The sequence below is a fragment of the Chiroxiphia lanceolata genome, chromosome 5 (assembly GCF_009829145.1).
Source record: "Chiroxiphia lanceolata isolate bChiLan1 chromosome 5, bChiLan1.pri, whole genome shotgun sequence".
NCBI classification, from domain to species: domain Eukaryota; kingdom Metazoa; phylum Chordata; class Aves; order Passeriformes; family Pipridae; genus Chiroxiphia; species Chiroxiphia lanceolata.
In genome coordinates, this window is record NC_045641.1 from 10,449,042 (window position 1) to 10,465,139 (window position 16,098).

At 39.2% G+C, this 16,098-nt stretch overlaps 1 protein-coding gene across 2 annotated transcripts in view; it reads left to right on the forward strand.

Annotated features, from left to right (window-relative positions):
• Positions 1–2,623: 2,623 nt before the first annotated feature.
• HGF (hepatocyte growth factor) overlaps positions 2,624–16,098 on the forward strand; it is a 58,588-nt gene continuing 45,113 nt past the window's right edge. For both annotated transcript variants that reach the window (XM_032689426.1, XM_032689427.1), the window contains exons 1-2: positions 2,624–2,872; positions 14,936–15,101. In XM_032689426.1, coding sequence (XP_032545317.1) covers positions 2,794–2,872; positions 14,936–15,101 — 245 coding nt within the window. In that variant the 5' untranslated portion in view covers positions 2,624–2,793. The remainder of the gene's footprint in view (positions 2,873–14,935; positions 15,102–16,098) is intronic.

A 16,098-nucleotide genomic window follows, 5' to 3' on the forward strand; every position in this document is an offset into this window, starting at 1 on the left:
AAATGTTATGCTGCTTTTCTAATACAGAGCTACACTGATTTGAAAGTCAGGTTATCAGGGCAAGTTTGCAAAGCTGCCAAAAAAAAAATAGAAATTCCCCCCTACCCCCAAAAAAACCAAATCAACCAAACAAAAAAACCCAACAACCCCAAAATCCCCACTCTCGGCTAAGCCCCAAAACCAGAAAAAGAGTAAGAGATTTATAGGCCAGAAAACATGCCCTCAAAAGGTCAGGAAACAGAATATTCTTGCATAAAACCTATTACGTTTGATTATCGTATTTAGGTCTTCAGTTACTCTGAAACTTAACACAGAATTCTTTATGAAAACTTAAGCATGAAATGTAATTTTTGCAGCCTTCCTTCATACTGAAATTCATTTCAAGGTAAAATTTCATTGAACTGAACTAAAATAGTAGGCTTCAGTTGTAAAATACATGGGGCAAGAAGACACAGAAAAAGGATCATACTACATTTCGCAGTATACGATGCAGGGCCAAAGAGCATTTTCATTTCACAGGTCCAGATGCAAATCTTTGTCTTGACTCCCTACAAATAGAACATCTGAACACAGGCTCTATATGATCTTTCCCTTTCTAATGTGCCGTCTGTCCCTGGCACTCAGTGTGACCTGGTTTCCACTGAGGGGTGATATATAGGGCTTATGTAAAAGGCAGAGGTGTCCTCCAGCAGTGCCCCAAAATTGGACAAATGGAGAACCAGGATTACGAAGTTGCACCTGCCCAGCATAATATATGCAGCCAAAGAAGCTTATGACCATGACTTGAAGTCTCATGTAGAACTGAGAAGCATGAATAATCCACAGGACTATGTATTAATAATAGAAATCCACATAGCAAAATATTTTCTGCATTAAGGAGCACCCTATCCCTCAAGAGACACAGCAACAAATCTTCCTAAAATTCAGGAAAAATCTGACTACAGGCTGAATATTCCCCTCAGGGAAGTCAGTGGCAAAAAGAAAATCTACTTGACTTTAATGGCGCATGATTCTGTGCTCTACAAAAAAGGTCACTCAACACATGCACGGACAACAAGTCAAATACATCTGGTTAACAGAATGTGGCTATTTCAGGCTCAGCATGGTGCTATGATTATTTTTTGTTGCTTTTTGTTTGTACTTATGTCTATCTTTGACAGGGAGAAAAACAGAAAACAAAACCCGAGATATCCATGTTCTATCAGTTGCAGTGGACAAATATTGTACACAAGACTGTTGGCCTGTGGAATACACGTTCTCTGTTTCTCAGGTTGTAGATCTCTAAAAAACCCCTGTAAATTAACTTTTATGCTTGTGAGAAAAACAAGGACGACAACAAAACAAAAAAAAATCAACTAAAAATCCTAGAAATAGTGCTCATTCTGCAACGGAAACTATTTTTTCTCACATAAATATGTTTTTCCCGTAATGCCAAATGTTCAAAATATTTTCTTCACAGATTATCTCTCAACTCCCTTTTGTGCCCTTACTTTCACTTAGCAAGGCAGTAATTCCTAAGGAAGTTTTAGGTTTTGCCACTGAGCACATATATATACATGTATTTGGGAATACTTGATTAAAAGTTATTTGTGGTTGGGGAAACAGCCTGTTTTTTAAGAAAAGCTGTTTCACTCCAAGGTATTTATCAACATTATGGGCAAAGGAGTCTGGGCTGGACAAGGAGACACATTTTTCTGACTCACATGGCATGAGGCCACATGCAGGTCTCTGGTTTATTTGAGGAAAATAGAGGGAAACAGTTTCCTCTGTTGTCACACACTTGTGCAGTAGACAGTAGGTGGGTGCATGGGAGAAAGGAACAGTTTAAATTAAGGCAAAACTTCTCCTCAAGTGTTTATTTTCGAACACTTGCATGTCATGAAGGCCGGTCTCATGACTTTAAACAGAAACCAATGTCATTGCTTCCATGAGGTTAAAATGAAGTGCAAGAGAAGAATTACAACGACTTTGCCTGCAACAGAAGGAAGGTCAGGCATTGCTTTGGACTGAAGCTTGTCTCCATGGAGCGATGCCAGCAGCTGATACTTGACCTTTAAGTTCCCCAGAGTTGCCACGATTTTGGGGAAGTGGCATTTGTCAGATGGCCAAAGAGGGTGATGGAAAGGCCAGGCTGGTGGCCAAGGACAGGCACGGGCAGGTCGGAGGAAAGGTATTGGCCATGGGGTGGGAGAGTGCCACTGAAACAGCTATGGATGAGGATGCTGCCTGGGGATGAGGCCAAGGGGCAGGTGGAGAAAGTGGGATGTAGTTAAGGAAAATGTCTGCGGGGAAGGAGATGTTTGTTCTGGCTGCAGGAGAGATGGTAGTGGGGGCTGTGAGGCCAGGAAGGACTACGGGGTGCTCTGGGCAACTGTGCAGCAGAAGACACCAGCCCCGGGGCAAGAGCTGAGGGGCCCGACCTGGTTGCCCCTCCCGAGCCTTTGAGGGATGAAGGGAGGGGGGTGGGGAGGAAGAGGGAGGGAAAGATGAAGGGACGGATGAGCCGGTGGAAGCCCTCTCCCTGGGCTGGTTGAGGGGCGGGAGGGAGGGGAGGCAGCTCCTGAGGAGGGGAGGAGGAGAAGAGGCAGAGAGGGGATGTTGTTAAACAGTTTCTTACCGTAAGAGGGAGTTGGGACCCAGATCTTTCCAGTTAATCACACAACAAACTTAGATCATCGCAATAAAAAGCTCGGCTCACTCTGCCTCCTCTAGTGACCGGCGGTGCACGGGGTCCCTCCGAGGAGCCATCTCCCTTTCTCCTCCCCGCCAGCCGCAGGTGGGGCCGCCAGCACCATGCGGGCCACCCACCTCCTGCCAGCCTTGCTGCTCCACCAGCTGCTGCTGCTGCTGCCCACCGCCATCCCCGCGGCAGGTCAGTGCTTCTATCACTTCGATAGCGAACCCCCCTGCGCCTCGCAACCGCATCACGTCCCCTCTCCCCCGCTCCGCCGGGGCAGGGAGGGTGCTCGGGGTGCACCCCGCAGGTGGGGCGGGAGAGCGGGCGAGGAGACCCCGCCGCCTCCAGCGGCCGGTAGCTCCCGGCGGCTCCACCTGCGCGGCCGGGCGGGGACGGGTGCGCCGTGCCCGCCCCGCTCATCCCGGTCCCGCGGAGCGCAGCAGTGCGGGACGATGCGGGGGAGAGAGGAGTAGAGCGGAGCGTGCGGGGGTCGGAACAAGCCACGCTCCGGCCGCGAAGGGCGTCCTCGGCAGCTCTGCGGGAGGCACCTCTCGTCCCGTCCCGTCCCGTCCCGTCTCGGGGTCTGCGAAGGAGCCGGTGCTCCCATCACAGCCTTCCCGCGTGAGCGGGGCGAGGGGCTCGCTCACAACGGGCAGACCTGGAATCTGGGAGAGAGGAGAAGGGAATCTCATCGTTGCCCAAAAGGTTCTCCCCGGCCGTTTTCAGGACACCACCATGTATCCTCAACTTCCAGGGGTAGAATGAGTGTTAAGTAACAGTAGTTGACAAGGAATGCCCCAAACGCAGGACAGTGCGTTGCTGAAAGGGCATGTCCTTGCTGAAGTTCAGCAGCATGAACATGCTATTTCCAGACTGAAATACTTGTAATTTCATTAGATGTTCCCGATGAAATCCGGGAGGTGAAGGGGGGCAAGGAACAAACAATAAGTAATCAAGTGCTGGATGCTCTTTAGCTGAATTTCTTTCCTGAATTGTCCCCCTTGGACTGGATATCGGAAGAGCCAACTCTGTCCTTCTATTGGCCCTCTGGGAAGACGTTTAAGGAAAAAAAGTTTGTAAAGGTTTCTGCAAACCTTTCCTTCCTTCCGGCAACATTGTTAGGGTCAGACCTTTACACAGACAGAAACAAAGGACAGGCACAAGAGGGAAAGAATTCTTTCAGGGAAAGAATCTGCCAGGATTGGGCAGAGGAAGAACAGGGACATGTGGCGGCTGGGTCCTGGGGCAAGGTCTGAGGGCATCAGGCAGTGTGTATGGCAAGGAACATTGATGGCCTCCAAGATATAACTACATTTTCTAGTAAAAAAAAAGTAAATATTTTGAAATAGGATTTCAAAGTGGAATATTTTGTGATGTGAGTAGGCAAGTCAAAAAAAGATTGGCAGCATCACATGCTGTAAAACCTGTTGTTTTCTCCCTACAAGTATGAGTGTGGCTCTGTGGGATGCTGAGCAATCTCACCATAGTCTCTGTGCTCAGTCTGCTCATTGAGGATATTGTTCTCACAGGCATTCTTAGCAGGTGACACAGAGATACAGACACTATGATACCACATTTCTCAACTCCTTTTCCAAGTACATTTCAATTTCCATTTTTTGGACATGCAACTTCTCTGAAAAGTGATGACTAGAGCTGGTTAGGAATTTTCTGAGATTTTTTTTTTTCATGGAAAATACTGACACAAAAATTTTCACGAAAATAATTCCTGCTTAAGAGAAACTTTCTTTGGTTTGTTTCTCTCAAATCATATGAGAGAGAAATATGCAGTAGGAGACATTCCCAATAGATTGTGGTACCTGCTGTTGAGAAACCCTTACCTGTGATAGAAACTCAACAACTGATGGGCTAGTTAGAAGGAAAAAAACAAAATAAACACTGCTGACACATCCACACCCACAGTTTATTCCAGGAGCCAAAGATACAAAACTGGTTTATAGCCAAGCTCATAAGAAGCTTGGTCATGCTTTGCTCTCTTGATAGTCAGGATGATTTTCTTGAACAAGAGAAAGTCCTTGTTCTCCCTGACTGTAGGCTCTTGGCACTGGTCTGTAGTTTACCAAGCTCAATGAATATTTGATCTATCTAGTATTCCAGCAGGAGAGATTGAGAGACAGCTTCTGTACTGCTTGTATCAGTGGGTTGTGCATTTCCAATGGTCTCTCCAGATTAGGAGTGGATGGTCCATCCTGACGAAGAGAAAAATTAGATTTCCAAATCAGCAGCATTTTTCAGAGTAGAACTTGTTTTCTGGCCAATTTTCATAGCGACAGTTTCTTGGCAACTCCCCCTTTCTTAATTTTCCTCCCTCACCTGCCTAAATATTAATCAATCCTATTGTTTGCCTTATTGGCAAGAAAGATGACTTTTATCATGTGCTGCCATTGTGCTTACTTTGTTTTTAAAAATATGTGGTCTTCAACAAAAGTGTCTGGGTATTAACAACCTAAGCAAAGGGAAGTCGTGCCATTTCTTTCTGAAAATATAGTGATTGCTTTCTAAGCAAACATATTATCTTTGTATGGGATGCTGATTTCTTTTTACTGGGATGTTTTTAACAAAGATTAAGATCTGCCCACCTATGATGATTTTTATTTATGAAAGACAAAGCTAAATGATGAAAACAGAATTTAAAAATAGGAAGAAAAGTCTTTTGTTAATGTATGTCCATACTTCTTCTAGTGCTATTCTATCAAACCTGATTTCAAATGTACATAATTATGAATATAGTTTCTTCTATGAATGGGTATTCTGGGTTTGGAATCCCATGCCCTAAGTTCTGTGGAAAGACAATGTCCTGTGTAACAGAAGTTGCTGACTGATACAGTTGAGTTATATTAATGGGTAAAGAAAAAAGAGGGTGAAGAAAATGCAAGAAATTTAAATGTCATCAAGCTGTCTACATTATCAGTTTCTGATTTTCTTTTTAATATGTAAAAGATAAGACAGTGATTGAAGAAAGATAAATGTGCATGGTTCCTATAGAGTCCTTGCCTAGTCATTATCCATATTGTGTAAGTCTCTGTCACTTGCACAAAGAAATTAATATGTAGCTAATAACTTTATCAGGGAGTTTTCTTTCTTGTTCAGATATTTTTATAATCCAGTAGTCTTAGACAGTATCTCTTTAATAATGTTCATCTGGTGAAACTAAAAATTATTTTTTAATCAAAGCAACAAGTAGACTGGCATACTGCAGAGGAGTGAATTAAAAAGTTTTATTTAAATCAAAGATATATTTTTTTCTGTGAAAGGACTGTCAGCCAAGTGTGTTTATTCTTATTTCTCAGCACTTTCTGTAGTTTGGATGATCTGAAGCAGTTGCTAATGAAGATGTGGGAGTTTCATTTAGTTCCGATATATAATTGTTGCTTAAAAAAAAATAAAATCAAATCCCATAGCCATAATCTATGTATGAATGTTGTATATTCCTGTGGTTTGCATAGCTAAGTATGTTTTAAAAAATTAATGTGATTTATACTTTCCCATCCCAGCTGTAGATAATCATTATACTATATACTGTCAACAAAGTGAAATGACACTCTGCCAGTTGGAAGAGTGTATTCCTTCTGTTTAATGGAATCCTTTTGGTGCTCAGTGCCAGGGGCTGCTTGTTTTGCTCTCACATGTAATGCAGCACTTACCCTGCTTAACAGATTTTCTGTTTCTATTAATGCCATTTTCATAAGCAACATAGCAGGAGAATAGAGTTGAAAGACATGAGATTAAAAGGTTGCATAAAACTCTGGAAAATCGACCACTGAAGTCAAGGAAAGGAAAGCCTCTTATTGGAGGAGCTCATCTGTCATTATTGTAATACTTCAGCTGAGGCCAGGGTTGGAAGGGAAATGTGCAGTCTCCCTCAGAGAACAAAATATCTCCCCTTTGGATCTTTATGCTGAACATTAGTTTGCCACTTAACCATTTCAAACTTTTCCAAGGAGATTTGAAAACAGGATAACCGGGCCTCTTGTTGGGTAAAAGCTTGATGTGGAGAAAAAACCATTGCCCTGAATGTTTTGCAATTTTTTGTACTGGATGAGTGCTGGAATTTCACTTTATCCCCATCAGCATTGAGTTGAAGTGGAAGGGCAGAGGCTGGAAGGCAGCACAGTGGTGAGAATGGGTTGATCATAAAGGTGAGAAAGGATGGATCTCCATACTTACTTGGGAAGCATGAATAGTAGGAGAACTGGCATAATGCAAGCAATGTTTGAACCTTACAGTGGGGAAGTATGGCAGCTACAAAGAACTGGGAAGGTGTGAGGACATCCTCATTGTTTCCCCATCTTTTTCTGTAGGTTTTTGTGGCAGTACCCTCAGAGGATGTAGAGCTGTTCCCAAACACAGTTAGTACCTACACATAAAGCAGCGTTGCAGCGAAGCGGAGTTGGGAGCATGCTCCAGATTAGTCAAATGTGTTGGCAAAATCTAGCTGTAGGAGTTTTCAGTGGCTTGTGGGCCTCCACCCATGTTCTGTCTGATGAGCCCAGCCGTGCCTGGCAAGTCCTCATTGCTGCTGGCCCAGCTGGGGACTGGCTGCTCCCTCTGTCCCTACTCAGCTCCAGCTCTTCCTATGACTACCGGCCTTGGCCAGCAGCACCATTTTTATATATACAACATGCAGCAAGGTCCTCATCACTCAGCACAGGGGCTGTTTTGCTGCTCTCAGTCATCTGTCATTCTTTGTTTTGCCCAAACCCCTGCCCTGCCTACTTGTTGTTTTCTCCTTCCCCCTCGCTCCATGCCCGGACATCCAGTGGCTGGGATACCATCACAAAGGAAGTGCAAAAAATTCTGGGTGCCTTGTAGGAGACACCAAATCTTGTGAAGATTGAGGAATGAAATGGGAAATGGTGGGGATTTAATTCTTGTGCACAGTGCATAAGAAGACAAATATTAGAAGGGAAAATCCTCTCAGTAATTTAACCAGAGGTTAGATACAGCAAGTCGGAGTACAAACTGCAGCACATTTGTTTCTGCCAGTAGGTCCCAGCATCCTGCAGAGCAGATAACCTTTTCTTGGAAGAGAAAGAGCTGTCCTTTTGCAGCTACCATCCAATTTTAGAATATACTATCAGTTGTTAGCATTATCCTTAGCTCCTTGAGCTTTTGTGTTGACTATAGGAGTGGGTTTCAAAGGCAGAACTTAGCAAAAACATGAAGTTGAGTTCCCAGTAACATGGCAATCTTTGCAATTGCTAACAAGGGTGTGTGCGTGTGTGTGTGTGTGAGTGGTAATATGCAATGCAAAGCCAAAAAGAAATATCTTTTTCATGAATTTCCTGAAGCTGCCTAACAACTACGCCGAGAGCCAATGTAAAAATAAGGAAATCATTATCTCAATATATATAGATATTATATGGATAGTCATATATATTTCAAAATCTTTCTAAGAAAACTGTAGATTTTTTTTCCCCATGAGGCTCTTTTGCCAAGAAAATTTCAGGAGTTAAAATATTCACATCATTCTCCAGGTACCTTTCTGATAAACTTTAGTTGTGACAAGCTAGAAATGGCTCCTTGGGCAGCTGGTTTTATTTTGGTGACTTTCCATCTACACAGATGACTGCAGATTTTGTGGGTATGGTTGCTAAACTTCTTTCATGCCAAATTATTGTCTTACATAAATAACCGCATTAAACTTAATCTGGCATCTAAGTCTATCCAATCTACAAAGTTCTTTTCTTGAGCACAATTCAGATTGTTTTAGTTTCTCATTATGTTGGTCTACTTTTCTTCCTTTTTTTTTTTTTTATCCCAAATGAGAAGTCATTTGGAAAAGGTGTTCACTTTGCATTCCAGCCAGGAATCTGGACATTTCTGATACTGAAACAGACATAAGGAAAAGTCAAAGTAAATGAAAGCAAGTTAAAAGTGTTGAGCATTAAGCCTTTTTTCCAGAGTAAGCCTGTTAGGGCTTCATTTATGAGGCAAAACTACCTTGAATGTATTTGTTCAAAGAGTTCTAACTGTTCACATAGATAGCAATACTTCGTTGACTTTATTAATGATCTTAGTATCAACATTCACCTTTAACATGTTTTCTTTTATTACTGTGGTCATTCTGTTAAACTTAAGTGTGTGGTATCTGAAAGTATTTAGTAAGAACTACTTTCACCATCTGGTCAAGTTTGGGTTTGCTTGTTGATTTTTAATTTTTTTTCTTAATGGAACCAGTATTTATGCTATCATACTGAGGTGTGCACCAGTATTCAATTTACCTTTGATCTTTTGTATCCTTTGAAAAGCATTGCCTTGGAAATACATTATTGAATTTAGTTAAAAGCATCCCTTGTATTGTATTTTGTAGACAAATTAAACACCTCACTGTATTTACATACTGTTCAACCTATACATAACAGCAATGGTTGCTTTATTTCAAACCCTACTCATTGATTTTTCTCCTCATGTAAATTTTACCAAGTGCTGTTTTGTGCATATAAACATACTTTAATTTTAATTTCCATAATAAATTTACCCTGTTTGTACCCAGGTATGCATTCAGCTTTGCTATTTATGTCACTGTGATAATGCATGGTTTTGCAGATTTTTTTTGTTTTCACATTTTATTTGCTTGTTTGTTTTTTTTTTCCCATTCAGATACATACTTATTAATATAAATTGCCATGCAATTTTTGTCAAGTATGGTGTTCTCTGATAAAATGTTTGATATGTTTATTGTGTTGGACTGGGCTTTCCTACATTCGTTTCACATGTGTTTAGGGTTGGGTAATTTTTATTTTCTTGTTTTTTCCTTGAAGGTCTTTCATACAATGGTAGATTTCTAATTTCCCACCCTTCTCCTCCCAAGTTTTAAATCACATGAAATTCATCTCTCATAATTTATTTTTTTTTCTAACCCATTGGGGAAATCCAGTTTACTTTGGCTTGAAGAGATGATTGTTTGCAAAATTAATTTAATAGCTAATCTCATTTTAACATTCTGACCTGTTTATCAATTATAACACAAATAATTCAATCTCTAATTAGTCCATCTGTTAACTGCTCAAGGTCAAGTGACTTTATTTCATTATAAACATAACACAAAATATTAAACAGAGATCTAAAATGCCAGTTGATACTAAAGAAAGAGGCTATGTCTGTTTTATATTTTTGAAATAATTGTGTCAATTCATATGACCATTTTTCTTCAGTGGAATATATTTTGAATCTTTAGCTTCTTCCTGCACAGAGCATGGACAATTTCCCTCTTTTGAATTTTTCTCCCCATGCCATCTTATTTTGTATTTCATTCTCCATTTGGAAGGACTGCAGCTGATTGCTGAAGTTCTTTGATAGCATCTGCTAACCTAAGAAGTTCAAGTATCTTAATTTTCTTGATTTGTTTTATTTTCCCATAGATTTAGTTTGTCTCTGACAAACATGAAAAACAATGGTGCTGTTGTGTGTGTCCATACTCTTTTCAAAACTGGAAGTTATAAAAGGTCTTTATCCATGGTATGAAGACCTATATCCAGCTTATTTGTATCAAAAAATGTGATCATAAGAAATAAAATAATTCATTATCCCACACAGCTGAAAATTTATCACAACAAAGCAAAAAACTACTTAGTAAATGCTCAAGTTCTGCAAGTCTAAACAAATGGAATAGGGAAATAAAACTCAATCCCAAACCATCAAGTTTTCATTAAGAATCTCAATTTAAATATAAAAATTTAATTTAAGTGTATTTATCTTCTCATTTGGAAAATCTACTGTCTGTGTTTGTTCTATATAATCAAGTGGGATGCAAAATTTGAAAGAAACTAAAGGAATAAACTTTCTCACACTATCAGGAGACTTCACAATATGTTTCTTTAAGAAAGTACTAACTTTTGCACATACTGGAGTGAAACTTGGAAAACCAGGAAGCTGACATGCTAAATACATCATATCTGTTATTTAATAAAAGCTTTGTAGAATCTGTGACAAGTCCATAGAAGCAGAGATTTTTCTAGGGGATGCAGCCAGTATACTCCAGTTGTACTCTGTAAGATCATACCTTCAAAGCCTAAAATACACATCTACATTAGAAAAAGCTGGACTGATGGAGGAAGGAGAAAGGGATTACCAATTAAGTAGATAAAGTCAGACAGTCTCCTTGTAAAACTTGTTGTGCAGAAAAAACAAGTAGTGTTTTAATCACATTATAATGCACAAAGGTGATCCTTGGGCCTGTTGACATCCTGTATGTTATTTTGATTACCACAACAATGGTATTGTATTTGCTATATTAGGTTTTTTACTACTAAGTAGGTAATGAAAAACAAAAAATCCTTTTTTGTGGCAGACTGAGACCTGAGGGTCTGAAACTTGACTTGTTCAAGTTTCAGACTTGTATTTGTTCAACTTCAAACTTGTATTTGAACTCTAAATGACCTGAAACTAGATTTATACTGAATTTCTTGACTCTCATATAGCTCAGTATCAGATCTGTCGTATTTTGTGAAGTGTGAGTTTTAATTTGAGATACAGAACATAATCAGGCAATTTCAGGGCTGAGTGATGTGGTGGTGCGGGAGCTCAAAGCCCTTTTTGGGGTGGGACACAAGGCAAGAAGAGAAAAAAGAAGCTACTTTGCTGCCATTTTCCCATTAGCTCAATGATTAGAGAATATCTGGAGAGCAGAAGAGATCAAAATGCAAACACCTTTGCAGATTCAAACCTACTTCTCTTGCTAATCAAGAAAGGGTCTTAATTTCTAAGACACTGCATATTATTGTGTCAGTTACTTTCAGTTCTCTGTGTTACTGGTTCTGTTTTGTATAAATATACTTAACCTCGTAGTTAAGTAGCTTCTAGTATACAGGCACTGCAAACTCCTGGTGAGTTTTCTTACAAAAATGTTGCAGAATGACAGTTTTCTTTATCTCTGATTATTGATTTGGTACGGTCTGGAATTGCCCCAAGAAAAGCTATTGTTGGAAATCTTTTCCCCCCAGGTGCATTATAGTTTGAGCAGTCTCAGTCAGTGATTCTTATCTGAGAAGACTGTACAGAAACCTCACTTGAAAATGTAGAAAGGGAGCCCAAAGGTGAGTTCTGGCATCTCCCAGGCAAATGTCTTTACCTGTGAGGAACCTTTTTTCTTAAGTAAATATTTGAAGCCTTTTATGAAAATGGGAGAGCTCCAGCAGGGAGACTGTGGAAATCCCAAATGAGATTGTGGAGGACTTGTCCAATGCTGCATCCTACTAGAGCAAATGTGGCAGTTTCCATCTCCTTGGGCACTGACTGAGCTCTTGTCTTTTCTGTTCAACTTCATGTTTAGAAATAGAAAAGGGTACCACCCTCACCTTTTTGAGGGTTTTTATAAGTTGACTGAAGAAATATTTTGAGTTAGTGGTTGTTTCTGTTGAAGAAAAAAATGTTGGTTTCATATTTGACTGGATTCCTTTGTGTCTGAATCAGCTGCTATTATTTTCAAATTTAAGTGGAATGTCAGACTTTCTCGGTAATATGATATTCAACTACAAGAAACATCAGAGGACATGGCCCACAAAATAGGTGAAAGTCTCAATTAATCAAAGTTTAGGAAACTGAAATGAATGACAATCACAAATCAGGAACATTAGTTATAACATATTGTATGCTAATCTTTAATGTAGAGCATGTCTAAGACACTATTTGATTTAACATTTTAATAATAAAAGCACCTAATTTGACACAAAAAGGCTATTATTTTTATATATTTTGTTGTGAGAGTTGTAAAAGTCGTGCTTTGCATTATTCTGATGTTTCTAACAGTCACACCACAGATGCACTTGGCCCTTTGCCTTTTGGATTATAGGCAAGACATAGAATGTTGTTGTTTGAAAGCTAAAGTAAATCAGGCTGTTATGAATTGCTAAATGCAAGATCAAACCCATAATCCTCTTTGGACAACTGCTAAGAAAAGATGGAAAAAAAAAGCAGAACTATGAACTGTGTTTTTCAGGCAGAACGGAATTTCTTGATTTTTAAAATAATTTTCTTGCATGCTAGCTGGTGAGTTTAAGAAGCTGCTATCATTGGGAATTAAGATAATGATGCTTATCAGTAGATGGGAAATGTTAACATCAGCAACTGGAAGAAAATACTTTGATATTTCTATACAGATTCTTACCACCATTTGACATAAAAATCTTGACTGAGAGAACATAGAACTAACAAGTATGTCTTGGAAGATAATAGATTGAGAAATATACCACAAAAGCTTTATAGAAGATTTGTTTTTCTGTGACTGACTTAAAGGGCAAATGTAATCTTTTTTGCAGCACTTTGGCTCTATCATAGGTACAGTAAAAAATAAAGCAGCTTCAGTGTGGACCCAACAGTTTCTAGTAACAGGAGGCTGATCCTTATGGTGAGAATTTCCCTAAGCATGGTGATTCATTTTTGGTGCATGTGTACTGCACAAATAGAAGGCTGAAAATGCTTAAGAGAGCTGATATGAGTCCCTAACACAATGCCAAAATTATTAGCATTTGATCTTTTCATCAAAAGCTTCTTCATATAATAATAACAACATGGATTTGAAGAAAAATTCTTTTTTTCTCAATTTTTTTGTGATTGGAATTAAAAATATGAGCATTAGATGCTGGGGAATAGCATAGCTTGCCTTCATCAGTTCAAAAAGAAAGAGACTAGGATGGAGTGAAGATTATTTTATAAGGGCAGTGTAGCATAGATGTTCTAATCATTTTTTTTTTTTTTTTTAAAAAAAGCTGAAGCTTGATGAGATCTCATTTCAATGTCTTTAGTGTATTTCTAGGTGTCTTAGGCATAACTCACCACTGAGAGGTGTGATTTAGCTGCATCAAGTGAAAATGTGAACTCAATGATGAGGATGGAAGTTTTGCAAAGGGAACACCCTCAAACCCTCTTTGGCTTTACAGTATGTGGAGCTGTCAGTAACTCCTCCAGAGCCTCAGTTATTGCACTTTACAGTTATTCTGAGCTTCTGCAAAGTGCACCAAACAAAAAATGCACTGGCCTAAGTGCACTCTGCACTTGCATGAGGAACTCAGTATTCAGGATAACAGAACACTAGGCTGAGGTTTTATATATTTGGAAAACTCTGGCAAAACGTAATGAATTGCACCTGAGTATTTGTGTTCCATTATTGTTGCAGATTCTGTAGAGAAAAATGAAAGGACATCTGTGAATACAGTTACATGGAAATAAGTTATGGAAAATACTATTATCTCCTTTGTAAACTAAGGAGGAATTTGTTCACCTAACCTTACCTGAATTAGCCATCTAGTCCAAAAAGATCATCTGGGATCATTGAGTGAAATAGGAAAATCAGATCCAAGGCAATTTATCCTCCCTACATTACTCATCCGACAGAATAGGGACAATTACTCTCCAGATGTACTTATCTGCCTTCACAGATGATGGAGCAGCCTACACTGGCAGGTTGAATTTTATGGAATGTAAAGTAAAAGCATAAATAAATATTGGGAAAATTCTGGGGTTTTCTTGCAAATATCAAAGATCATTCCTCTTGCACTTTAGCCAAGCATCTCCAGCCAATCTTCCTCGCTCCATTTTATACCTCTTCCTCTGGGCCTTTCAACATGGAAACCAGATCAGTGCATTCACTTTTGCAGGAATGTTTGCAACACTGCAGACTTTCCATGCTACGGCCTCTGTTTGACCTCCTATTCTTTTCTGTAAGCTAACAACTGAAGTTCAGTCGCACTTAAACTGGACACAACACTCACACTGAGACTTCACTGGAGCAGAGAGAGGACAAATGATTATTTTGTGTCACTTCCAAAATCCACTTCTTTTCACTATTTGTGATAAGATTACTCTTCTAATAACAGTTTATCACATTCAGCTAGTGATAATGTTTTTCACTTGAGTTTTTCATGGAAATATTTACAAGATTTCTGATTATTATCAGACATATTTTGGGAGGTCTGAAAAAAATTTGAAAAAAGTGAAAAACTTTCCTCTTACCCTTTTACAGTGTTATGCAAATCTTTACTTAAAATTAGTTTTGTTAAAATTCCTACAATTTCTGGTTTTAAGGATGGAGATCACCATCTAAAGTAATCAATTCTTCTTCAGTAATTCCTTTTACCTTATTTTTGTGAAATTCTCCATGCTTTAGGTACTGAACAAAGATCCTATAATTCCTTTTAAATGTTGTCCATATCCAATGCCAACTTAAATGTCAGCACCCTCTTTATAGTGCTTTTTTTGTTTGTATCTTTTGTTAATTTTTTTTCTTTGCTTCTTTTTTAGAGGGTAAAGGAAAAAGGAGAAATCCTCTTCATGACTTCAAAAAGACAGGAGAGTTGATGCTCATTAAAGTAAACAAAACACTGGAAGTAAAAACTAAGCTGTTAAATACCACTGAACAATGTGCCAAGAGATGCAGCAGGAACAAGGGCCTCTCGTTCACTTGCAAGTAAGTTATGTATCTCTTTTATTTCTTTCTTTCCCTAATGAAACATATATAACAACCTTTGATCAAAGGTGTTTCTGTAATTGTCATCAGTGGTAGCTTGTACCTGGAACAATGTAAAGATTGTGATTTTTGATTTCAGTGATGTTCTACCTGTCCAGAGAATGTCAGTCTTTTCTGAAGCTTTATATGAGTTATCTGTCTTCTTAGCTTGTCCAGTCTCTGATCTTTTCCATAACATAGCTTAAATAATGTACTCATGTTAAGATGTGGATGACTTGGGCTGCACTGTAGAGGTCGGTGAACATTTCTGAGATTTTTATGTCTCTTATAAAATGGTTATTGTCACACATCACAGCTGCAGTATTTCAGCACCACTTCAGACCATATTCTGCTTTCATTCTTTGCACATTACTCCTGCTGCAATCAATGAGAACCTCACACATGGAGCACAGATACATGCACTGCTGAAGTTGACTGGCAAGTACTACAAAACTGATACAATGGAATCAAACCTTCTGGGCTGTGGATAGCTATCCTTCAGCATCTGTCATCTCTTAGAAACACATCATGCAGCTGATTGCTTGTCTACCTTGTACATATCCTCTACCATTTTTTGGAACAAATCACTATTATTTTTCTGACGTGTTAGATTTAAATGATCCCCTTGACCTCACTTAGTCTGGACCATTAGCAATAAATGAAAGACCATGAAAGTAGGAGAATCTTGGAGAGACTGGATGACTTCTATACTAGTCAATACCGGCCTAAACGTAAGCCTGAATTTGAGACATAAAAAAGTTTTAACAATTGCTACAAATGAAAGCTAGAACAAATACGACAACAAAAACTCCTCCTTGGCAGAAAAGGTTCTCCACTGTGATTTAATTCTTCTGTAAGCCTTTAATCCCAGTGTTGCAAGATCTAGTTAGTATTGTTCTGTACTCTGACTATTTATATATGTAAACAATGAACAGAGTTTACTTTTTTCTGATAGAAA